Consider the following 25,726-nt stretch of genomic DNA (forward strand, 5'->3'; position numbering starts at 1 on the left):
TGGGGGGGATGTCTGGAAAATAAGTGTTTATTTAGCATAAATACAGATCAGCCAGGTGTGCAGTTTATCCCAGACTCTCCAGAAAGCCACACAGTAGAAAGCTGCCTCCCAGTTACTTCCCTTTTTCCACAAGACCAGGATGAACTCACTTAGCCAGCAGCTCAGTGATCTTTTCTGCCATGGGATTGCACTGCCACGTTCCACCAAGAGTGTCTGTGTCTGCCAAAGGCAGCAAGCTGTCTCCATGCCAGCAAACTGCTCCTGCCTGGTCAGACCTGCAGGTTTCTTACCTAATGAATTGATTTTTCCAGTGCTTGTTCAGAGCACAAAGGTGAGCAGGGATTTTGTGGATAGGGGGGTGTATTCACAGACCTAACTGGGGATCTTGCTGCCAACATCTGTTTTGAGAAAGGCCATTTTTAGAAACAGTATGAAATGAGGCTCTTCAGGCTTATGTCAGAAATTCTGGGCACATTATTTAAGCAACAACCTCTGGATTTTGTCCCCACTAAGAGCACTGCACTTTGAACAAGCTGATGATCTGATAATTACAGGTGGCTCCTCCCCGTGCAGGGAGGGCTGGATGTCCCCAGCACTGTCCCTGCCTCTGCCCATGAACCTGTGCTGGGCAGTGCCTGAGGCAAGATCAGCACAGAGTTCATCCTTCAGTCCTTGGGGCTCAGTTCTTCTCCAGGATTCTGGTAAGGAGCTCGTTCAGCCGGTTCACCATTGGCCTGGGGTCCTCATTCAGTCCTGCTGCAATCATGGCATTCTCATAAATCTGAAAAAGAGAAGAAAGCACTGAATAAGCACCAAAGCAACCTGCCTGAGGGAGGGAATGTCCCTCCCAGGACCTGCATGCTGAAACCAGGAATGTCTTCTAGGGCACCTGCTAGGAAAACATGGACCACAAGTCTCAGAAATACCCAGGGACCACAGAAGGCTGTGACTCCTGCCCACTGTCATGGTTCACCCTGTTCCCTGCCATGCACGGTCTGCAAGCTGGTTCTGGGAAGGATGGTGCTGCTTCTGGAGAAGGTCTGGCTCTCACCTGGTCAAGCAACATCTGGGCCAGATCAGGCTGACTGTCCTTCAGCTCGCTGAGCTTCTTAATCAGAGAATGCCTGTAACAGAGAGATCAACATTGAAACTTGCTGATTTAGGACACAGTGAGAAATTTATTTCTAGAACGAGCAGCTAAGTCACAGTGGGTCACCAAAGTCAACTTCCTTGCTCCTGTTCTGGGAGCTTCTCTCTTCTCTCCTATCTGTCCCTACAACCCCCATGGTCCCCAGAGGGCTGCACACTGTGTGTGGGGCCAAGCAGCCTCACAGATTAAGGCTCTGTGGCACTGACTGCACTTAATGGGGAGGACTCTGCTAAGTGGCAGCCTTAAACTGCCTCCACGCCTGAGAGGCTGCTGTGCCCCAGGCCTGGTGCTGGTGCTGTCCCTTACCCTGTGTTGATCTCCAGGGTGGGCTGCAGGAGCTGGGCTCGCTCCTCCTGGGTCTTGGCCAGCTGCTGCATGCGCAGGAAGTGGCGGGCAGCGCCCATCTCCAGCACGGTGATCATGGCAGGGTGCGTGTCCAGCCGCGTGGTCACCTGCACGGCACAACAGCTGTCAGGGCTGCCATGGACAGTGCACCTCCAGAATGCAAAAAGGTCACCCAAGGATTGCAAGATCCTGATCCTGCCTTGCCCCAGATTGTTGGTTTCTCGGCTGTTTAGGTGGCCTGGAAAGGCCCAGGGTGGCCTTGGACAGTGGCAGTTCAAAGGACGAGAAGAGGCTTCAGATCTTTTCTCGGTCTCGGTGTTTATTAATTGTTTATCTACAAGATTTTCTCTCAGCCCAACAGAGGTCTGGACAGCAGCCAGCCATGGGCACACTGAGAGCCCCCGGGGCGGTCACTTATCTTTATACCCGAAGTTAAGTATACAATATTTATCATTTTTCCCCAATACCTTCTACCCTTATTAACCGGTGCACTTCTAGTAATGACCAATCCCAAAGTGCCACCACCACCACAGAAGATGGAGGCCAAGAAGAAGAAGAAGAAGAACAGGACACGCCCCAATTCCTCCATCTTACTTCTTTAGACCCCCCTGTACAGAAATCCTAGACCCTGTGTCTCACACTCTAATTAACTTATCCCTTCACCATTCACCCAGTGAAATCCTCCCATCCTCACACAGGTGTTGTCTCCTGTGCAGGATCAAAGTCCAGCCACCAGACACTTCTGGCAACATCCCAGGACCTCCGAGCCCCCCAAGGGTGATCTCGGCCACTCTGCACATCAGTCCTGAGGTGCTGAGATCCCACACCAGATGATAGAGCCTGCAGTAAAACTGGCAGCCCTCAACACAGAGCTACCATTCAAGCAAACACTCTGAAAAGCTTTCACAAATCAAGCAGAAGCAAAGGATGACAAACCCTTGATGTCTTCAACTCAGCACTTCAGCAGAACAATGAGACATTGCAAAATGAGACTTCCAAAGGACTGTTATCAATGTGGAAAGCCTGGACGTGTGGGGAAGGTTTGAGGACTTGGAGTCTCCTCAGCACAGATCCACACCAAGCCTCCTCATGATTCTTTTCCATTCCACAAGAGCTACCTAAACCAGCAGGAAAGATGGGGGCTCAAATGGCCCCACAGTCCACAGGCAGTGGCTGCAGCTGGACCCAAAGCATTCCTTGCCAATACACCTTTCTAGTCCACAAGCAAGAAAAGTCACCAGCCTGCTCTGGTAACCTGAGCATCAATTGCAATGGCTTTGCTCAATACACACTGAGATGTGCTTCTTCTGCTGCCACACTGACCATGCAATGACAAATGCCAGCATTCACACAGTTACACACAGGAGGCACAGAGAAGAATGTCTTCCCACTGGATCCAAAGAAAAATCTGTGGCAGCAGATCCCCAAACACCTGTCATCCTTTTTCCCTAGATCATTACCTCTGTGTATCTCCTGTACTCAGTTACCAAACACAGAATACCCACCTTCACCCCAGTGACTCGGGAGCCTAAGGCATTCCTCATCCAGGCCATCAGATCCTCAGCCTCCTTCTCTGTCAGACGTTCTCCAGCTGCCAGGGAAAGAGGGCACATCTGAGTGTGCATCTATAGTGTGCAATGGACAATGAGCTGAGTTTTCACTCTTCCATTTCACACTTTCATTTATCATTTCTCTTGTGGGAGTGGGAGTGCAGCACCACTCAGCACACACCTACCTGTCCTCATCCCAGACTGTGCCATACCTGGAGAGGGCAGGCTCATCCCTTGCCAGGGGCTACCTGCCTCTGTCTGGGCACCAGATATATGCATGGGGTTGAAATAAAATCATGGCAACTCTACACATGACATTCCATTGAACTTTGATCATGTGAGATGAAACCAATCTGCAAAACCTCTAAGCTGCCTCCCATGAGAATGGGAGGGTGGAAGGCTCTTGTTCAGGAGCTGCAAGAGCAGGGGAGGAAGGTGTCCCCTCCCTGCTTGCTCAGGGCAGTGTGCAGCAGGAGGGGACAGGGAGCCTCACGGTACCTGGGCGGCTCTCCTCAAACTTCTCCTCCTTATAGTGATCGACAACAATGTCTGTCTCCACAGAGATCAGCTTCTTCTTGTCAAACTCCCGGAGGTGCAGGAGTGTCAGCTCATCAAACTGCTCATAGCAGAACAGCACCTGTGCCAACAAAGGGACAGCAACACGTTGTTTGGGGTGTAACAGCATTCTCTCCTTCCCAAGGCAGCTCTATACCAACCAGCAGGAACATCACACAGGAAACTCACAGGTTCAACCCCACAGTGACTGCCACTCAGGGCCTGACATGAAAGCAAACCCTTGGAGGGATTTGTTACCATGGGTGGCAGGTCTGCAGCTGAGCAAGTCCAGGGAAAGTGAGAACCAGCACTGACTCCAGCCTGAGAGGGCCACCTGCCCACAGAGGACAACTCTAACACAATTCCAGCCCTGCACAGCAGCTCCCAGCCTCCTTGCTCTGGGGTCCAGCAAAGGTAGGAAACAGATATAAGAACCAAGTGTCTGTACAAGTACTAAATCATAGAATATGCTGAGTTATAGGGGACCCATCAGGATCATTGTCCCAGCTCTCCCCTGTGCAGCACACCCCAGCAATCCCTGTGTCTGAGAGCATTGTCCAAATGCTTCTTGAACTCAGACAGGCTTGGTGCTGTGAGCACTTCCCTGGGGAGCCTGTCCCAGTGCCTAACATCTCCGGGTGAAAACTCTCCTGATACCAAACCTAAACCTCCCAGCTGAGCTCCAGCCATTCCCTTGGATCATGAGAGTGAAGAGATTGACACCTGCCCCTCTGCTGGCCCTGGTGAGGATGTTGAAAACCACAATGAGGTCTGCCCTCAGTCTCCTTTCCTCCAGCTGAACAGACCAAGTGCCCCCAGCCACTCCTCATATGGCCTCTCCTCCATGCCCTTCACCACTCCCATGGCCCTCCTTTGGATACTCCTAACAGCTGAATGGTTTTTTGTTTAATGTTGTGGTTAAGAGTGTGTCACAGGTCCCTCCTGGCCTCATGCCACAGAGCAGAGGCAGAGGAGGCCAGGCAAAGGCACTGTGCTGGCATGGCTCCATCACAGGCCTCAGTGCCCTGCTCAGCCCTGAGGGCCAGCCCTGACCACTGCTACAGCAGCTCAGGGTGTTTCCCCACCTGTGGCTGTTGGAATTAATACCAATAGAGCCAGATGGAACTGCCTGAGCTCATCTGGCCCTTGCTGCTTGACCAAAGGCAGCAGCTGTGGTGGTTTCACCTCAGAGACACCTTTGGCTAGCTGGATGTTGCAGCTGGGCACTTGGGACAAGTCCAGGCATGCAGGAACTCAGGTTTACCTCTGGCTGAGAAGCTTAAGGTGATGGTGAAGGAAAGGAGTTGGGTTCTGCTGAAGGGTTTGGATCCAGAGTTTTATTCCAGCCCACAGGCCTCTGAATCCAGCAACAGCCCTAACAGAACCTATGGAACCACGTGGTTGCTGTGTCTTTTAACCCCAGGGAGAGGAGGAGGGAAGGGGAAGGGGTATGGGGGGGGGGGAAGTCTCAGAGGACAAATGACACCTGGATGGCCCAATGTCCCCAGGGCTGAGAGGCATCTTTTGAACTCTACCAATCACTCACGCCCTTCTGGAATGCTGGATTGACAGACAGCACTAAAGGAGTGGTGATTGGCACCTGGGGAAGGACCGGGAAACTGAGGCAAGGTATGACATCACACTGCATCACTGAGCACCACTGCTCACCCACCTCCATGTCCTTCTTCTTCATGGCCTCGAAGTAGGGCGAGTGCTCGGCCAGGTGCCGGTTGGGGGCACACAGGTAGTAGATGTTCCTGCTGCCGGCCTTCATGCGCGAGCCGTAGTCGCTCAGGCTGCTCAGCTGCCCCGCGGGCAGCGCCGATGACTCGAAACGCAGCAGCTTCGCTATGTCCTCCTGCAGAAACGTGTCAGAGCAGCCTCTGGGTCACTGAGCTCTACCCGACCCCTCCCAGCCCCAAGGATTCCTGTGCCTCTGGGCAGCCCTACAAAATGGCTCAGGGCATTCTGAATCCCTCCTTTCTTGCTCCAGATATTAAAGAGGCAGAAAAGTGATCTAGGGAGGATGTAGGTCAAGCTCTCCTGGAAATGGGAATTAGGCAAAAAAAGAGGAAGGCCCATCTTTATTGCCTGTTGTAGGTGACATTGCACCAGAGAGGGCTTGTGACCATATTCACAGGGGTCTTAGGATGAGGGAAGAGATGAGGATCTGACTCCATGTTTCAGAAGGCTGATTTATTATTATTTTATGATATATGTTATATTAAAACTATACTAAAAGAATAGAAGAAAGGATTTAACCAGAAGGCTGGCTAAGAATAGAAAAGGAAGGAATGAATGATAACAAAATCTTGTGTCTCAGACAGAGAGTCTGAGCCAGCTGACTGTGATTGGCCATTAATTAGAAACAACCACATGAGACCAATCCCAGATGCACCTGTTGCATTCCACAGCAGCAGATAATCATTGTTGACATTTTGTTTCTGAGGCCTCTCAGCTTCTCAGGAGAAAAAATCCTAAGGAAAGGATTTTTCATAAAATGTGTCTGTGACAAGGGCTGACAACAGCGTGGGTGCAGAGACTCTATGGAGTCTTAAAATAAATGGGAAGCAGCACCAGCCAGAAAGAGTGCAGGTTTAGGCACTAGAGAATCCATAGGTCTTGGCAGACCCAGGAACACAAGTTATGGGCATGCAGGTTCCATGGGAAGCAGCAGTCTCCCTCATCCCAGCTCATGGTAATCTTTCCATCAGCCTTCAGTGTTTCAAGACTCATGGTACCTTGACATCCTGCTCTGCTATCGTGACAATCCCCTCTCTCATGAACATCCCATACTCCTCAAAGAATTTGGCATATTTCTCAGGGTCCTTCTTGCTCTGGTCAATGAAGAACTTGATCAACCTCTTCTGCAAAACATCACGGAGCTTCCTGCAGGAGGAACAAGCCTTTTTAAAGACAGCTGCTAGAGCCAGACAAGACATTTTAGGTGAACATCTCTCTGTGCAGGCTTGTACAAGTGAGTCCACTGTCCCCTTTCCCTCATGGCTTTACATCTTTTCCTTGTATCTCAGTCCAGAGATACTCTTGCTTACCTGATCAGGGCACTCTCCTGCAGAAGCTCCCTGCTGAGATTCAGGGGTATATCCTCACTGTCCACAACACCTGGAACACAAAGCAACCCTTGAACAAGTGCCAGGCTCAGGAGGGCAGCCCCTGCCTCATCCCTGTGGAAGCCATTGTCCATAATGTGCCACTCCTGGTTGCACACACACCTCTAAGGAAGCGCAGCCACTTGGGCAGGATGTCTGCAGCTTTGGTTTGGATGAGGATTTTGCGGCTGTAGAGGGCAACGCTGGAGCCCATTTCCCTGCTGATGTCAAACATGGATGGCTTCTGCAGGAAAAGAGGCAGGAGGTAACAGCAGCACTGTGCAGGGTGCCCACATCACACTGTGATCTTCCCTACAATGCTGAACCCAACAAGAGCTGAAATCTTGGCTCTCTTCCCTAGGGACCCACCCAAGCCATCCCCCCACTCCTCTCATGGCTCAGTATCCCAACTACCCTGCAGCAGCAGCCCACTGCAGAGATACCCCACCCTGCAGCCATGTTTGCCTCCTTTCCCTAGGGACCTCTGCCCTTGTCCCCTCTCAGAGCAGCAGGGCAGAGGTCCCAGTTGCAGGACAGCACACGTACTTGCTCGGGCACGTAGAAGATGCTGCGGATGTTGAGGGGAGCGTCGGTTTTGTAGTGCAGGACGTAGCGGGGTTTGTCGTAGGCCTGCGCTATGAAGCGGTAAAACTCCTCGTGCTGCCACTCTCCGATGTCCTTGGGCTCCAGCATCCACAGGGCCTGTGCAGGGGCAGGGAGAACAGGAGCTAAGGTGTTCTGCTGTGTTAGGGAAAGTGCTGCATTCTCAGGGGCTCACTTGTAGCTAACAGTTATCCCAGTTGGACCAGAGAAACCCCAGCTCCATGCTGTGAGCATTCAGCAGCTCATCGAGGAGAAACCCCACCAGGGAACCAACTGTGGCTCTGTTTGCAGTGAACTGATGCTGATGTGTGGAAAAGCACAAAGCCCAGATCCTGGATAAAGAAAAGGCACAAAATGGGAGCATAATGAGACTCAAGCTGTTGCTGTAACCCAAGGGAGAACAGACTTTCTGATAAGAAGATAAAAGTCCAAGACTCTATTAAGGGCATTTCACCCCTTGCTCTACTACTGCTCTTCTCCAGGGAGCCTGTTCTATTGATTGTCAGGCAGAGAGAGCAAACAGCTGTCTAAAGCTATTTCTGGTTTTGTAATTTAAGGGGCACAGCCAGAAAGCCTTTGGAACAGAAACACTATTATGCAGGAATCCAAATAAATAATCAGTGACTAATAACACCAATTACAGAACCTCAGAGAAATTCATGTGGAAAAATGTTTAAATACAGTCTTGAAAGTCTGTGCAGTCAGTGCCACATTCCAGGAAACAAAAAAGCCACACAAATGCTCTCTACCTGTTCTCTTAGGTGAGAAAGCTTTAAACAATCAGAAGAGGACATGCTGGAAAATGATTCATAGACTGCTGTTTTAAAGATAATTAATTTCTCCCAAGTGATGCCTGCAATTGGGCCAAGAACATCTCAGTAAAATGGATCTGGCTGCAGTACAATGTCAGTGGTCAGAAAATGCCAGCATCAAGCTAGGAGCTGGGAATAAATCAGGCTGTGAGCTACTGAAAAACCCCAACCACTCCCTGTGAGCTGCTGAAAAACCACAACCACTCCCTGGCAGTGGCTATTCCATGTAAAGGACAGAAAGAACTGCAGTGAGAGGTGTCAGCACACCAGCAATATGAGCAATCCCATCAGCACTAACACATCACATGGCTTGAACAGAATAAGCATCACAAAGCACTGAAATAATAATTTAGGACAAGGGAAGATACAGATCTTGCTGATCTCCAAGACTTTTCCACAATAAATGCAAAGAAGCTGTTGCAGCTGGATTGTCTCCTTTTGTTCTAATTAACTGATCACTTTAAGATCTGTGATACCCTGGACAATCCTCCCCTGTTTCCAGGGACAGCTTTGTGCTGTTTCCTGTCTCCAGAGGAGCATTACAGAGCTTCATCTCCATGAGTGCTCTGCCTGTGGCCTCCACCTCACCTGTAATGTGTTAATTCTTCTCCCATTGAGGTACAGGGGGAAGCTGATGAAGTTGCTGTATTTTGTCACCACCTCTGGAATAGAAAGAAGACACAGAAGGGTCACTTTTGTGGAAACAACACAGCAGGAATTCCCTCAGGAACAGCAGGTGAGAGGAGGTGCAGGAGAGGAAAAAAACCTGTAAATTCACCTCCCATCTGTGAGCCCCAAGAGACCCCAGGGGTAACAGCATTGCCCTCTGCTACTCACCCTTGACTCTGTCTTCATTTGCAAACTCTTTGCAGTCTTCTTTGAGGTGTATGATAATCTTAGTCCCAGCTCTGACCCCAGATGCTTCTGCAATCTCAAACATCCCTGAACTAGGATTAGAAACAAACACTGTGTCAGTTTGTGCCTCAGGTACACTCATGATAGCACAGAGAAACTGTTCAACTGAGAGCACACACAGCACTTCATGGCTGAGAGGAAAAGGCAAAAAATGCTCCTTGTGCCTCTGAGAAACCCCAAAAACCACCCCAGCCACCCCATGTGACTGTTTTCCCCACAGAGACCCCAGACCCAGGACACACTGCTCTGCAAAGACACCAGCTACTGAAAACCCAAACCAGTCTGGTGTCTCACTTTTCTCAAGAACTTAAAGAATGTAGTAAATTCTTTATTCTGAGGAAATTTTAAGGGGATGCTGCGCTTGTCACCCTCAGAAGCTCCAATTTCAACACGTCCAGTAGCCCACAGCTTTGCCATCAGAGATGTTTGCAACTTCAAGCCAAAAGCAAAGGATGAACACACAGCTGTGACCCACAGGGAGATGTTCCTGCAGCCCCCAGTGCTGCACAAGCTCTGCTCTCTGTGGGTGCCCCAAGCCAAACCTGAGAGGATGATTGGAGCAAAGAGGTTCAGTTGTCCCTGTTGTGTGGCCCCCTGAGCTGATTCCCTGCAGCAGGGATGAACAGGAGAGCCAGGTGCTCTGCCCACAGCATGGCTGCTCTGACAAACCAACCCTGCCCTTGCAGCTCCCACCCTGGCACATCTGGCCATGCTTTGTTACTGTGTGTAACTGGAGCAGGACCTAAAGCACTCAGCCAGGTCCTGACAGAACACACAAGCCCTGTCCTTGCAGAGCTGTCAGGCCATGCCTGGTCTGCACACAGCCCCCCATGCTGCCCAGCCTCACCCATCAGATGACCAGTGGTAGCCTGGGCTGCCTGGCTCTGCTGACTGTGAGAACACCTCCACTTTATCAGCCACCATGAAGGCTGAATAGAAACCCACTCCAAACTGGCCGATGATTTTACTGCTGGCTTCAGCCTGGCTCTGCAGAGCATCCAGAAAAGCCTGCAGGAACAAAGGAGGCACAAATCAGCACACAGTGACTTCAGGCATTGCTGGGGGTTGTGATCAATGCCCAGCTGGGCTCCCCAGGCACTGCAGCCTGGCAGGCCAGCACCCTCACCCCATGCTCTAAGGAAGGTTTTCTCAGGAAAGGGTTTCTCACAGGGACTGCACCTCTGGAGAAGGGGAGCAGTAAAAGGAAAACAAGTGAGAGCTCAATGAATCAGGAGCAGGAAACCTTAAAATGGTGCCTCCAGAGATGAAATCAAATATCAGGTACACATGAACAACACATGTACAACACCTTGCTGTGGGGACAGAGCTGCTGCTCCCCTGGACAGGGGGCAAATGCCAATGGGTGGGTGCCCCTCTGTAGGGATGGCTGGGCAGGAGGGTGTTTGGAGGGAGGGCAGTGGGTGCAGCAGTGCTACACACAGGGCCCAACAGCACTGCCTGGGCTCCCAGGGCCTCCCACAGCACAGCAGGCACCACTGAGAGCCAGGAGGCTCCACAGGCAGGTTTCACCTCCCAAGAGGGGTGTCATTTCACAGCTGGGCTGAGGGCCAAGGGACAAAACAGAATGAAAAATTACTAGGAGAATAAAAGTGGCTGTACATGGAGAAGAGTTTTCTAAGGGATGGAGAAGGGTCCTCATCCCAAGTTACCTTTGAGCCTGATCGAGCAATGGTACCAAGGTTAGAAATCAGCTCCTCCTGGGTCATGCCAATCCCTGTGTCCTGAAAAGAAACAGCAATTGCAGCTGAAATACCAGCAGGGAACCATTGCTCCAGCAAACAGCACCCAAGCAACTTCTGCCTCCAGCTCCCACTCTCTCCTTCCCCTCTGAGTAGTAAATCCAACAGCTGTGACTCCATCTGCCCATGGCCAGGAACACAGAGGGCACAGAGCCCCAGGGGCAGCCACAGCTCCCTGCAAACCACCAGAAAGCTCAGAGACTCTGGCCATTTCTCAAGGAAAGACAAAACCATGCCAGGACAGGCTGGATTCTACATCCCTCCAAAAAGCACAGGATGGCAGTGCAGGAAAGAGATGTGACCCCAGGCATGGCCCCACAGTGCCAGATGTCCTGCACAGAGACACCCTCCATTCCTGAACTGCTCTGAGGGGGAGCTGAGGAGCAGAGAGAAGCAGCTTGTTTGCAACCTGCAGATGTGGAACACTGGGAATCAGCAGCAGAGCAGCAAATCCCTCAACTCTCAGGTAATGCAGCCCCTTCTCTGCAAGCCCTGTGCTCCATGGTGTGAGCATGAAGCTGCCAATGTCCAGCAGACATTACCATGGGAACAGCAGCCAAAATACAAAGCACCAGCTACACTTTGTGATGCTCTGCCCAAGCTCCTTGTCACCCCCAGGTTATTCCAGAACTGCACTGCTGCATGCAGATAAACATCTCCCTGCAGCTCACACATCTCAGGCAGCAGAGCCTGCAGCAGCACCACCCAGACAAGGCTGCAGTAAGTCTCAAACCTGGCTGCAGCTTCAATTTGCATGACAGACCAAGGCAACAAAGGTAGCAGCAAACCCCAGCTAGAGATGGCCACCCTCTCACAAAAAAAATGTTTCCCTTTCTGTTGTCCAGTGTGTTTTCAGACTTGCTCCACACACATTTTCCACAGGAGCAAAGGGCAGGCTACTGCCCTCCAGGATACCACTCCTAAGAAAAAAGTGCCATTCCCCCTCCCAAATCCCAGCAGCTTCTCTACCCAACACAAGCATCCCAAGAACCCACAGTTACATGTTCTCTGAGCCACTCTCTGAGGTCAAAAGTAGCCAAGTGAGATGTGGTTCTCATTCCCATGAGGGGTTCAGCTCTAACCTGTGAGCATGGTTATCACAGCTGACAGCAGCTGGCACATCCAGAGCGGGCTCACACACCCCCAGTGCCTTACCAGGACTGGGATTTGGTGTGCAGGGTCAGCAACATCAGCTGCAACAGAGCTGGGAGCTGCTAGGTGGCTCAGAGGTGAGGAGCCAGAGTCACCTCTGCCACCCATGGAACATTTACTGGGCTTGTTTCCACAAAGTCAGTTAATGGCAGTATGGATTTCTTAATGCAGTGCTTAACTGCACTGAAGGATTGAACTGTTCAGCCTGTGAGGTGCCACGTGGGTAAGACATTTTCCTGCCCCCCACAAGTCAGGGCACAGCAATCCCTTTCCTTTGGTTAAATCCAGTCAGGCCAGTCCTGGCTGAGAATAGGGATGATGCCCAGTACCATCTGAACAGTGAGAGATCAAAAGCCAAGGAAAACAAACAGCGTATGGCAAAATCTCAGGAATCTGACATGGTCCCTTCCCCCAGGGAAGAAAAAGCCAGAAAGAACAGCTTTCAGCATCTGGTTCAGTTTTTCTTCATGCCAGACCCTGAACAGAACTCTGATCCATTTCTATTTATAGCACAGCATGTCATTCCCAAATTCCAGTGTGTTAAAAATAAAATACATCCTTACCCCATTAATTTATTGGCTATTGAATTCCTAATGCCCTGCCAAACTTACTGCAGAATGCTTAATGACAATTCCTGGAGACTGCTTTGATGAGGGTGAATCTCATGAACAAAGAAAGCAGAGCTCAAACAGCCAGGATGCTGACAGGGAGAGCAAAAAGTGAAGAGCCTGGCAAAGCAGACATTCCCTACTGCAGGAAAACACCTGGGTGGATTAGGATGAAGACACCCACCATCATTAGGATGAAGATTCAAGCCACCTTTGCCATATCCACATTTTCTGCAGCTCTCCTTTGGCTCCCTTCACCACATGGAGCTGCTCAGGGGAATGGGAATAAAGCAGCAGCAGAGGAGAGATGGGAGCTGAGCTCTGCAGAGCAGGAACTCTGCAGTCATGGGAGGCAACTGAACCTGGCTCACACAAGTTCTGGCAGCTCCAGCTCCATGAAATCCAAGGAAGCAGCTGGTGGAATTTCTGCTGCCCTTCTCACACTGCTCTGTGCTGCATCAGCTGCTGCCTGGCTGCTGGGCATCTCCACCAGGAACCACCATGGCATCACCCAACCTTCTACCCACCACCAAACTCCTTCTGCCCACCACCATCAGCCTTTGCTCCACCATCAGCATTACAACTTCCCTTCCCCTGCACACAGTTCTAGCCCTCCCTGCAGCCTGCAAGAAAAGCTTTACCAGGCTGACCACAGGCACAGGAGAGCTATTTGGAACAGCACAAAGCAAATTTTAACTGGGGCTTCTCAGATTACAAAATGGGAGGGATATGCTCAGAGTTAGTTCCATGTGCCAGGTGTTTCTCTACAGCTGGGAGAGACCAAGACACAGTGTGCTGACCCTTCATTAGCTGAATGTTAATTACAGAAGACCTGCTGCTACCCCTCAGAACCACCACCTCCTCACCTGGGTGAATTTCTCCTCTGGTACTTCTCAGGGTGCACAGTAAAAATCCTCCCCAGACCATCCCTTATAAAAGACAACAAAGAGGCTGCAGACCTTCAGACTATGAAGGGCTGGTGGCCACAAGTGTTGAACTAAACTCAGTAACATTTACCCCAAAAAGACATCAGCTGAACTTTGTTTTTAGCACCTTTTTATGTGTGGAGAGCTCCAAGGTACCTAAGCTGCTGCTGCCCTGCACCTTTGTGCCTTTGTGCTCTTTGTTCCAACCCTGTGGTGGGGGTGCTGGATGTTTGCAGAGACCTGGTGTGTAAGATTAGTGTAGCTTTGCTCATTACCTGAGCCCAATTTAAAGTTTTGCAGAGCTTCCTTACACCTAACAACCCCTTAAGCAGCCATTAACTGCTGCCTCTGCCATGAGTGCACTGCAAGGAATGCTCCCAGTTAGAGCTACCTGGCTGAACTATTGTGTCTTTCACTTTGCTTTGTTGCAAAACAAACACTTGACACTTCTTTTTTCAGTGTAAAACCTCAACAGGACATCAGAAGAACACTGAGTATATTATAAAGACATGCTGCTTTCACCAGCTGATAAGGCAATAAAATCCCAAAATGTCTGATTAGCAAATGTGCCCACTGTTATTTAAATACCTTGATTAAAGACTTCAAATTCACAAGACCAGGACAGCAGCTGCACTAGAGCAACATTCTGGTTTGGGATCATTAAAGCATCTGCAGCAGCAGCACCCAGCAGATGAAAAGCCAGAATAAAACAGATGCCTGTGAACACGAGGTAATCTTGGCCTAGTACATGGAAGGTGTCCAAAGCAGAGAGCCTGAGCTTTCCTTTGCAAAACCACAGGCTCAGCCTCCACCCACCCAGGTCTAAATACCCACTGTCCAGAAAAGTACTGCCTTTCATCCACTTGGAATTTCCCAGTTTTATTCAGGATTTGTGCTGATTCTGCTGTGAAGAGAACTAAAGGATTGTGCACTTCCTTCCTTGGGCCACGGGTTATTTGAGATGTGTTTACACTTCTGGGTCCTGGGCTGATTTGTTAAAGGTGATGCAACCACTGGAAGCTGTAGCCCACCCCTGCAATCTGTGGCATGTTTCTGTAGGTTTAATTGCACCTAAGACTTGCTAAAGTACGGCCAGATTTACCCCTCTACCTCCACCTGCCCATCTCCTGCTTCCCCAAGCCCAAGTGGCACAGATGCTGCAGTGCAGGTCCCCCTGTGCTGCAGCCTGGTCCCACAGGGGAGGGGGACCTGCTCCCACCTGCCCCCAGCTTTGGGGGACACAAGGGTGCATCTGCACTGACCTGCTACAGCCCAAACAGCCCAGCCCCTGTTCCAGGCTGTTTGTGAGGCAGGAGAGATCTGCTCAGTGACACAGGGAGCTGTTGCAGGGAGGAGTGGTGTTTGCAGTCATTTTAACTCCTCCCAACACAGCAAACTGGTGATTTTGTGGTTTCACAGACACTGATTTTGGATGACAGCACCAGAGAGATGAAAGCCCAACACGGGGAACGGAGCAGCCCAAGCCCCGGCTGCTCCCCATGCTGGAACAGCAAGCACACTCCCTCCCCCAGCAGAAGCAGCCATCAGCTCTGTAAACATTTCAAACCATTTCCTCTAAACTGTCCTAGCCCTAAATTAAGCCTCAGCAAGGAGCAGGGCTGCAGCCCTGAGCTCACACATCACCACCAGCACAGCAGAACTGCACAGCTCCAACACCACCAAGTGCCTGTCACCTCCCTGTCACCTCATGCAGGTGCTGAAGGTGAGCTCTGTGCCCACAGAGCCTTGGGGTCTGTAAGAGGCTCTCTGTTCCCACCTCAAAGGGTCCAAAATCACATTGCTAAAGCCTCAGCATGTGGAGCTGCAGAGCTCTGCAGAGCTGTTCTCACTGGAAACACACCCCTCACATTTTCAAATGGATTTTCTTAACCACTCTGACCTTGCAGGCTGTGGCTGCTACAGATGGAGCTGTCCTAGAAACATGAGGCAGTTTGCAAAGGGATGGAGGAAATGGTGGAATTTGCTAAACCAACAGGACTTTGGTGAAGGAAGGGAGGTGGTGGAATTCAGTAACACGTCCCTCTTAGCAGCTACCACACTGCAATGCTTAGGTGGAATATCCCTGCATGAGGACATCCACCAGAATTCTGAGTCTTGCTGTGCTTGTGCTGGAATTCAGTCCTGGCAGGGAACGAGGAGAACTGCAGTCACTGAACAGAGCTGAGTGCAGTCCTACACCAGATCTACACAATCCCCAGGAATGTGCCTGTAATGGCCACCACACCTTGCAGACCTGCCTTTTCTCAGCCCAGTGAGACACAAAGAGATGCTACAGGGCTTGGAAGAGAAGGGGAGAGATTCAGCAGATCCAGAGGCACAGAGCACCATGAAGATCTGAGAAGGATCCAGGGGTCAGAGTGAGACAATGGGACCTTTCCAGGAATAAAAAAGGGGTGACTGTTTCTACAGGTCATGTATGAGGGACCTGCTGCCTCTTTTTTGGTGGGTCCTGGTAGCTACAGAAAACAAAACAGTGGCAAAGGGAATATCCATCTCTGCCTCAATCACTGCAGCAAGCTTTCTTTCACCTTTGCATTCCTGAAAGGCAGAGAAATGTTCTGAATGATGCTTGCTCACAGTAATCATTGTATGCAGTTTGCTTCTTCAAGAAGTTATTTATAACCCCCTGAGTGGAGGTAAGGAGCTTTTGGCACTCTGGAGAAGGCAAAGCTATTAAAGAGATTGGAGCAGCGTTGTTCTCACTGCTCCCCACAGCCCAGGACTGCTGCACTTAAAAGCTTCCTAGTTAAGACTCATTTAATGGCATTAGAGAGGCACTGGCAGCCAGGCAGGGGGTTATAAAATCCCAATCCTTAACCCATCTGACTGGGATGGCATCACAGGCACCCTGCAAGGTGGGCAAGCAGCTCTCCAGCCAAACTGCCAAACAAGGGGAGAGCTGCCACAGGGACAGGGCAGGAGAGGGAACAATGTCTTGATGGAGTCAGATGCTTTGTGTCCACTACAACCTCAAAAGGGAAAGATGAAAGGCAGAAATGACCCCCTGCCTGGGGCTAAGTGAGGGCTCCTCAAACAATTGGTGTTAACTGGAGTCAGAAAACTGCAACAGAGTGACAGGAATAGCAAAGCCCCTGCACCGTGGTTTGAGAATCTCTGCTTGGTGACTGTGGTGCCCACTGACAAGCACTAACTTCCCCATGGCAACTGCAGCACTTGCTCTGCAGAGGAACAGAAATATAAAATAACTGTGCAGCCTCCAACAGCCCCCTCTGCTTCTGTCCTACATGAAAAATATCAGCCTGTGTGCTCTGTCTGTGCCACATCTCCCCTGGACCTGCCATGGTCCCTCAGGGCTGCCTGCTTCATCCTCCTCCTCCTCTGTTCTCCCAGGAATGCTCACAGCCACACTCATGGCTGACAGCTCCACAAGAAAATGACCAGTTTGCCTTCTTAACACTAGGAACTCTGCCAAGAAAACACCAAAACTGAGGCTCAGCCTCCCACCCTGGACAAGAGCCACCAGCAAGATCAAAGTACAGAGAGAAGGCCCAGCCCCACACTGAGGCCCAAGGTGACTGCTCTTACAGACTGTCTCCCTCCCAGTCAGCATTTTGTCACCAGCAGGGACAACCAACACCTGGGCACAGGGGAGTGCTGTGCTACTGCCCAAATCTACAGTGCCAACTGTGCCTGAGGGCAGAACCTCAGCAGGAGCTGGACTCAGCCTGTCCTGCAGCAGGAAGAGAGAGAGACAGACAGGAATGAGAAGTTCTTCTCACTACCCTGGCATTTATTTCCCCTCACCCAGGGGAGAGAGAAGGTCTGCAAGCAAACCATGTAACACCTCAGACTTAAGGAGATGCATGAAAACCTCCCCAAAGGTCAGGAGGAAACCAGATTCACAACTTACCCACTAGTGAGAAACTCACACAACCTGGGAAGTGCACTGGGCAGGGGTAGAGGGAGAAAAGCCACTGGTACTTCCCAACAGGGAAAGAAGGAAAAAAGAGAGAAATGCCACTGGTACTTCCCAACAGGGAAAGAAGGAGAAAAGGGAGAAATGCCACTGGTACTTCCCAACAGGGAAAGAAGGAGAAAAGGGAGAAATGCCACTGGTACTTCCCAACAGGGAAAGAAGAAGCAGCAAATTTTCCTATGGCTACAAATGGGGAGCAGACAGCATTGCTGGTTTTTTGTCAAATCCTGAGGTTACACCCTCATGAACCAGAGCTGAGGACAGAATATTTGGGCAGGCCCGGGGACGGTGCTGCTGCTGCTCTGCTTCCAGTGACTCCTCACAGGACACAGGGCAGTGATGAGAGCAGCAGGGAATGACAGCCTACCTGGATGGTGATGGTTCCCTTTGCAGGGTCTGTCTGCAGGTGGATCTCCAGCTCTGGCAAGGCTTTCCCCTCAGCCATCAGGCGGTGCCGCAGCTTCTCCAGCGCGTCGCTGCCGTTGGAGATCAGCTCCCGGATGAACACCTGGGCACAGACACAGCCTGAGCCTGCAGCCTGCCCTGCCCAGCCCTCCCAGACACCTGGGAGATCACTGGCTCCCACAAACTGATCCCAGCTCCCCAAACTGTGCTTCCCCATTATCTGCCAGGAGAACACTTTGTCCAAACTCCATGTGGAGGCTCCTCCATGCAGAGGCTCGAGGCTCGGAGTCACTTGGCTATACCTACAAACTTTTTCAAAAAGACATTTTCAAAGTGTCTTAAAAAACATCATTCAAAAAAGCCTGACATGAAAGCTCAGGACTCACTGGGAACTGAACAGTTATTCTCCCAGCTCAACCATTTTGGATGTATCCCTTGACAGAGATGGGGCTCTGCCAATAGAAGGTCTCCCAGCAATTTGAGGGTGTCTTACCTCTTTCTCTGAGTACAGGGAACGGGCAACAATGTCCAGCAGTTTCTTTGTTTCAGCCTGGAACTCATGTTTAGAGGCTGCACCTGGAATAAAGGGAGGGTTGGGGTTGTTCAGCTTGAAGAAAAGAAAGCTCAGGGAGCATCAAGAGCCCGTTCCAGGGCCTAAAGGGCTCCAGGAGAGCTGCAGAGGGACTGTGGACAAGGGCCTGAAGTGACAGGACAAGGGGGAATGGTTTCCACTGCCAGAGGGCAGGGATGGATGGGATATTGGGAAGAAATTCTTCCCTGTGAAGGTGCTGAGGCCCTGCACAGGGTGCTCAGAGCAGCTGTGGCTGCCCCTGGATCCCTGGCAGTGCCCAAGGCCAGGCTGGATGAACACATCTGTACTGCCACCCCTGCAGGCAGGGAGCTGTGCCCAGGAAGAGAAACCTCCTCAGAAAAAACTAAAACTACAAAACATCTCAGCTGAAAGACAATCCTTGGCCTTTTAAAAATAGCAAGAGGCATTAGAGAACTCATTTCTCCCTCAAGAGCCATTGGAAAACTCTGGGAAAACACATCACCTGTGCCATGCCTTGCTGGTGAGGATGTACATCCCCCAGGGATGGGGTGAAGCTGGAGTGTGGGCAGCACATCAACCCCACCAGGGACTTCAGCCTATCTCAAAGGTATCTCCAGGAAAACCACAGAGGAAGAGTTCAGATGTTATTTCTGTGCTGGAATAACTCATTGCTCAGCCTGCTTTAGAGCAGCTGTCCCTGAAGCTGTGCAAAGCAATTCATTCTGGCTAAAGGGCTGACACCAGGACTCTCATCACACCTCCACAATGTACAGCAATGACCTGGGCAGGCACAGCTTGCTTCTGGGACAGAAAACTCTTTTCAGCCAATTCCAGTGCCTGTGGAGGCTCCACACACACACAGCTGACCATCACCTGCCTGGCTGTGCCATGGATGCAGTCCTGATGTCCCAGTTCCTCAGTAAAGGCCATGCTGACCTCCACCCCCAGGGTTTGGGAGGTGATGGTGCCACACAGATGGAAGGAAAGTGGTGAGCAGCACCTGCACTTCCTCCAGAGGCAGCAGCACTGCTAAGCAGGGCTCACCTGCCCCACACCTTCACCCAGGAGCCCCCCAAGAGCATCCCCACATTTATGCCAGGCCCACCTTTCACGCTCTCTGTGCTGCTGATGATGGTGTGCAGGGGCTCCTCCTCCTTGCTCTCTGCTGTCTGTGTGCTGTACATCCTGACAGCAGCAATGCTGGAGGCAGGAACATGGTGCTGGAGGCTCCAGCAGTGGAGAATTTGTCTTTGCAGACATGCTGCTCCTTTTGCTAAAGACACAAATGAAGATATTTCAATACACATCACAAGTCCAGCACCAACAGGAGCACTCCTCAGAGGTCCCACCTAGGTAATCCCATGAGGGTCTGAACAGCTCCCTCTCCATCCAACTCCCACCATTCCCCTCCAGAATTGCCTTCACTGCATAAAAAGGGCAAGCTGCTACTGCTACTTTGGCTCTTCTGAATCAAAATTTTATCCAGAAGATGACAATTAGCAGCTTTCCCACTGAATTAACCAGGAAGAGGCAGTCTGCAGCTTTCACTGCTGTTTCCTCTCACATCACTGCCTGTGAAAATATAAATTGGCAATAAATATTTGGCCTTTGACTGTCCAAGCACAGGGATTACACCCCCCAACAAAGCTGGGTCCAGGACAAGCAGCACATGCAGCAGCAGCAAGGCCACCAGTCACAAAATCAGTGGGGAAAATGAGACCAGTGAGGAAATGGCACAACCCCTTAAGGTCAGGGATTCCCAATTCTCCTCCTGTCATTATGCCCAGGTGAACCCAACAGTTTCCTCTCTGTTGGGGGATGAATCAAACCAAACCTGGTCACAAAAAGACCACTGCAGCACCACAGACCTCTGTCCAAAGCCTGCTCCTTGGAGTGATTCATGAACTGCTGGGAGAATGGCAGAGCAGGATCCCAGAGGGTGCAGACCTGACCCTGCAGGGGAAGGCAGCACCTTGGCCAATGAACACCAAAGGCTGGATGGTGTGGGAAGCACAGGAGGGGCCAGGACAGCCTGGGCAGAGCCAGGAGAACGTGGATAAGCAGCACAAGTGGCTGGAAGCAGTGACAAGCTCAGGTTTTCTTCCAGCTCACTCTGTGCCTGTTGGCTGTTTCATCCAGCAAGGGAAGGAGGCAAACCCTGCACTGACATTCTCAAGGGGTCCTTCCTTCAGATGACTGGGGACAAAACCAGCCAAAGACTGAACCAAACCCCATCAGTATGCTGAGAGTCCCAAAGCACATCTGCGACCTCCCTGGGCACAGCTCCCAAGGCCATCCCCTGCCCTCCAGGCCAGCTGAGGGAGCTCAGTCCCTCCTGAGCCTTCCTCCACCTTGCCACAGCCCTCGAGTGAACTCTGCATTGCAGCCTCTTCACCAACATCCCTCATCCTGTAGCTCAGGCTCACTTCACAAGTGCTCTGCAAACCTCCTGCCCCCCACAGCAGGTCTTACAGTCAGTGTGGTCATCAAGAACAGGCCTTGCTGCTCCACACCATCATGCTGGGCTCTCACCTGCTCCACAGCAGGTGAACATGAAGCCCTGAGCTTCAACAGAACTTCTGCCTCCTGCACCTCATCCCTAAGAGCTGACAGAGGAGGCTGTCAGTCCTCATTCTTCCTCCTCCTCCTCCTCACAGAAAGCTTTGAATCAAGATCCACTTCTCCAGCCAGAAGCTTGAATGACTCCCCAGTCATTCTGCCCTTAAAGAAAAGAGCCCACAAATAGTTCTAAATGCATCTGAACACCTCCCACACACATTACTGTGCTCTCTGCGTCACAAACAGCTCTGCTGCATTATCACAGGACACCTTCTGCAGCTCCCATTCCTCTGCCTGCACTGCCTGGGAAGGGGCACACAGCCCTGGCTCAGGTGGAGAGCAGAGAGCACTCACTGTCCAGCCCCTCAGCTCCAGAGGGGAAGGGCCTGCAGCTCAGGGTTTCTATCTGTTTTATACTTGTTGTGATGTGCTGTAATGTCCCATTTTGGCCTTCCAGGTCATCCCCCCAGGTGTGCCTATACCTCTCTCCCTTCCCCCTTGCCCCCTTGCTGAGTGAGTCCTGTCAATCAGGCTGAACATTCCAGCAAGGCGTCGTGTGCTTGGTCAAGTTCAAAGGATGCCCCTATGCCCAGGGGTCATTGGCCTGTCTGGGTGTCACCTTCCCCTGAGACCCTGCCCCTCTCACCTGGTTGGTGGCTCACCTGTACCTCCCCTCCCCCTGTCCCTGAGCTTAAAAAGGTGATCAGAGCATGCGGTCATTGTTCTGTTGGAGCAGTTGCTCACGTTCAGACCTCTGTAACCATGGAATAAACCTCTGGACATTAAACCCTCCAGCAGAATCCTCTCCTTTTCTCTTCACCATCGCCTGAAGCTATTCCTCCTGAGGTAAACGGGGTTCCTAACAAGCCTGGACTTGTTCAGTGCCCAGCTGCAACCACCAGCAAGCCAAGGTATCTCTGGGGTGACACACCGCAGTTGCTGCCTTTGGCCCGGCAGCGAGGGTCAGACTGGCCCAGGCACAATCTAACTGGGAATATTGGGAGCTATTTTTCCAATAATACTCATTTTATGCTGGGTGCTGTAGGATACTGCACTGTACATAAGCACACACAGACACATCTCCCAAACAGCAGAAACAAAAGAGAGAATTTTGCTCCCTCTCTGATTCCCAGATCCAAAAAAGACACAGATCAGCAGCAGCCTAAAACCTTAAGTTCATTTCTATCATCAGATGTCCAGGCAGCAAAACCCCAGAGTCCACACAGGTCACCCCCAGCCCATGAACACCAGCTCTAGAAACTACAGCTGCTTATAATTTTATTTCTGGCTATTTATAATTGTTGATGTATTCACATTTTTTGCCTCCCTACCTCCAAAGCACAATAATAAATCACCAGCCATCAACTCAGAAGTTACTGTCAGATTTGTGCAATGTTTGGTTTTATCATCCTTAATTAGCAGCCTGTCCCCTGGCAGGGAGACACAGCTCATTAAATACAAACTGCAGCACCTTCAGCCCATTTCCCTCTTGAGAGTCCTTGCCTGGAGCAAGGGAGCAGAAAAGGCTCCTGGCTATTCTGGGTTGCTATAAAACCACAATTAGCAGCACACAAGAGCTATTGAGAAGCACCTGCTGAGGTAACAGGGGATGTGCTACTCATAACGAGCCTCAGGAACAAATTCCTAAGCCCAGGTGACAAAGAAGGAATGGCTCTTGCCCCAGATATGCACTGTGATGTGTTGGGGCAAATCAGGGCTTTTGATAGTGAGTTAATCAAAGTGAGCTTTAGCACAGCCCACACCCCTTCCTGTTCCCATCACTGCACTGTGAGGGTGGAGAAACCCCCACTGCACCCCAAATTCCACTCTCTGTGATCCCAAGTGATCCCAGTGTGCCCACGGCCACAGACCTGCCTCACACACTCACAGCAAAGCCCTCAGGGGCTCCTTTCAATCCAGACACCTCAGTGATCCCCCAGGAACACAGCCCAGCCTCTCCTGGAAAAGCCCTGCAGTGAGCAGAGCCCAGCAGCAGGCAGAGATTCATGGTGGGAAACCCTGCACAAAGCAGTTTGTGGCTCAAAACAAAAGAGAAGAATTTGGGTCAGCAGGAGCCCGGGGAAGCTGGTGCAGGAAAAGCTCCAGCAATTAAACACTCCCAGCTCAGATCTCCTCACACAAAAGGGCTCCAGAGCTGGGCACCAGATCCCTGAGAACGTGGGGAAAAGAGAATTCCCTGCCTGACCCACTCACACCAACACAGCTCCCAACAAGCTCTGCACCAGCTCCAGCCTCTGAACTGAAGCAAACACTGCAGCTCTGCCCGGTGAGGGGAGGGAGGGCTGTGCCTGCAGCCAGGACAGCCCAAAGCAGAATCCTGCTCCTCCCTCTTATCCCCACCCCACACAGCCTCTGCTCACTGCTTCTCCCCTGAGGGCTGAATGACAGCTTAAGGGATAGAACTCAGCTCTGCTGCAGGGTCTGACCCACCAGGGGCAGCAGCTTTGATTCCAGACATGGATGCTAACAAGGCTCTGGGGATTTCTGTGGAGGAAGAGCTGGATTGCCCAGAAACACCCAAGTGGCACTCTGTGACACAATAAACCTGACAACCCGACCCTGAAAGTGAGCCTATTTGTCACACAATTTCCCCTGTCACGTTTTCTCTTCATAACCTGCAGGGAAATCACAGACCACAGCAACAACACGCAGATCTGTCACTTAGGGGCCAACAAGATAAGGGAACACAGCACGGGCTGCTGACAGGCAGGACACTGCTCACCATGCTTTGGCTAATGGCAGCTCACAGGCACATTTCCAGTGCATGAGGGCCTTGACAAGGGAGCACATCTCATAACTGAGGCCTCAGGGGTTGGGTTTTCTTAGCACTAACTCCTGTCAGTTGTCTGAGGTGAAACTCCAAGTGCGCCCCTGGCAAACACAAACCCTTCAGGCTCATCTGGAAAGTCCCCTGGTAGTGACTGACCAGAGAACAGCAACGCTGCTGCTGCCTTCTACTCTCATGCAGGAGCTCCTCTCTCTGCCTCCTGCTCTCACACAGGTGCTCCTCTCTCTGCCTTCTGCTCTCATGCAGGTACTGGGTTGTGCTCCCTGTGTGAACAGGGACGTGCACCAGGACATGACACCCGATGTGAATGTGCTGTGCAGCCTGTATGAGCCAGCAGGTACCTCTGGATGTCCTGCACACCTTATAAAGGCCAGGAGATGAACTGGGAGTGCTGTACAAACCAGGACATAAACATGGATATATTACACACCCCTTATCGAGCCAGGGCATGAACCTCAGGGTGCCACACGACCGGAGCATGCTGTACACTCTGTATGAGGCAGGACATGGCCCTGGAGCCGCTGCTGGCCCTGAGCTCGCTCCCTGCCCCGCACCAGCCCGCGCTATTCCCTGCACAGCCCCAGGAGAACTCGCCCCTCCCCGGGAAGGAGCGCTGGGCGCTCTCGGCTCAGCTCGCCGGGCGCTGTGCGCGCTGCCGGGCCCGCGCCCGTTCCGAGCCGTTCCGAGCAGCCGAGAGCGACCGGGCGCTGCCTGCGGGACGCGGACCCTCCGCACCTCCAGAGGACGCGCAAGGCCGAGCGCAACTCCGGGCAGGCGCGCCCGTCCGGGCCGAGCCATGGAGGTCCGGCCGCCCCCTCAGCGCGGGGCCCGCGCCCCTCACGCCGCCCGTCCCCCCTCACCTGCGGGCGGGCGCAGCCGGGGCGCGGTCCCGGAGCGCCGCAGGGCCGCGAGCAGACACCGCCCGCCCCGCGCCGCCGCCATGCCCGCGCTGCCCTCCCGCCGCGCCACCTGATGACGTCACGGGGCGGGGCGCGCCCAGTCCCCCGCGCGCGGGCTGCGTTTGACGCGCGCCCGGTGACGTCAGCCTGCCCCTCAGCCCGCGCGCGCTGCTTCCCTCAGGGAGGGCTCCCCGCGGGTCCCCTCACGGCTCGAGCGAGCTCTTCAGGGGCACCGGGGCTCGGTCCCCTCACGGCCCGACCGAGCTCTACGGGGCACCGGGTCTCTGTCCCCTCACGGCCCGAGCGAGCTCTACAGGGGCACCGGGGCTCGGTCCCCTCACGGCCCGAGCGAGCTCTTCAGGGGGCACCGGGGCTCGGTCCCCTCACGGCCCGAGCGAGCTCTACAGGGGACACCGGGGCTCGGTCCCCTCATGGCCCGACCGAGCTCTACAGGGGACACCGGGGCTCGGTCCCCTCACGGCCCGAGCGAGCTCTTCAGGGGCACCGGGGCTGGTCCCCTCACGGCCCGAGCGAGCTCTTCAGGGGCACCGGGGCTCTGTCCCCTCACGGCTCGGGCTCTGTTCCCTCAGGGCCCTGCCTGGGTCCCCTCACGGGGACGTTTCCACGGCTCTGCCTAGAGGTCAGACGCCAAGCTCAAGACACCATTGCCAAACCGCTGCTGTTGTGATTGTTCAAATCCCGTTCGTGTTTCTGAGGACTTGTTAGCAAAGGAGTCAGACACAGGTTACAAACGCACCCTGCTCTCCCTGTAGGACACCCCTTGGGGTATCTCACAGTGAGCCCATTCCATGGGACGGCCTGCGGCAGGAGCCCAGCAGTCACAGCCTGCAGAGCTGGGGGTACCGTGGCTCTCTCCCTGTTTCCCCACAGAAGGGGCTGAGGGCCGAGGAGAGGCTGCGCCGGGCTGGGAGCAGCCCTCAGGAAGCCCCTGTGTGCCACACCTTGGCCGGGCACCCTGCTCGACTCTGGGCCAATTGTTTATCATCCCATTTTCCCATTTCTCTCAAACTCCTTATCTCCCCGGGCTGTTTTAGCG

General features: G+C 52.4%; 1 protein-coding gene across 1 annotated transcript; it reads right to left on the reverse strand.

The window, feature by feature from the left end:
* On the reverse strand, positions 1–24,714 carry TRAP1 (TNF receptor associated protein 1). The gene is made up of 18 exons (XM_063171231.1): positions 24,631–24,714; positions 19,508–19,675; positions 18,343–18,425; positions 17,812–17,952; positions 10,711–10,782; positions 9,888–10,048; positions 8,963–9,072; positions 8,714–8,787; positions 7,257–7,412; positions 6,834–6,954; positions 6,654–6,723; positions 6,342–6,489; positions 5,273–5,458; positions 3,544–3,682; positions 3,001–3,086; positions 1,457–1,602; positions 1,052–1,124; positions 1–781 (listed from the first exon to the last, which is right to left on the reverse strand). The coding sequence occupies exons 1-18, from the start codon at positions 24,710–24,712 to the stop codon at positions 680–682; spliced, it is 2,118 nt and encodes a 705-aa protein (XP_063027301.1). The 5' UTR covers positions 24,713–24,714; the 3' UTR covers positions 1–679.
* Positions 24,715–25,726: the final 1,012 nt, after the last annotated feature.

This window comes from Melospiza melodia, chromosome 18 (genome assembly GCF_035770615.1).
Source record: "Melospiza melodia melodia isolate bMelMel2 chromosome 18, bMelMel2.pri, whole genome shotgun sequence".
NCBI lineage: Eukaryota > Metazoa > Chordata > Aves > Passeriformes > Passerellidae > Melospiza > Melospiza melodia.

Coding starts and splice junctions, on each gene's coding strand:
- TRAP1 (XM_063171231.1), bottom strand. CDS start 24,712: ATGGCGGCGGCGCGGGGCGGGCGGTGTCTGCTCGCGGCCCTGCGGCGC. Junction 10,783..17,811: donor AGGGAACCATCACCATCCAG/GTAGGCTGTCAT, acceptor GTTTCTTTTCAG/GACACAGGGATTGGCATGAC. Junction 7,413..8,713: donor GAAGAATTAACACATTACAG/GTGAGGTGGAGG, acceptor GCCCCTGCACAG/GCCCTGTGGATGCTGGAGCC.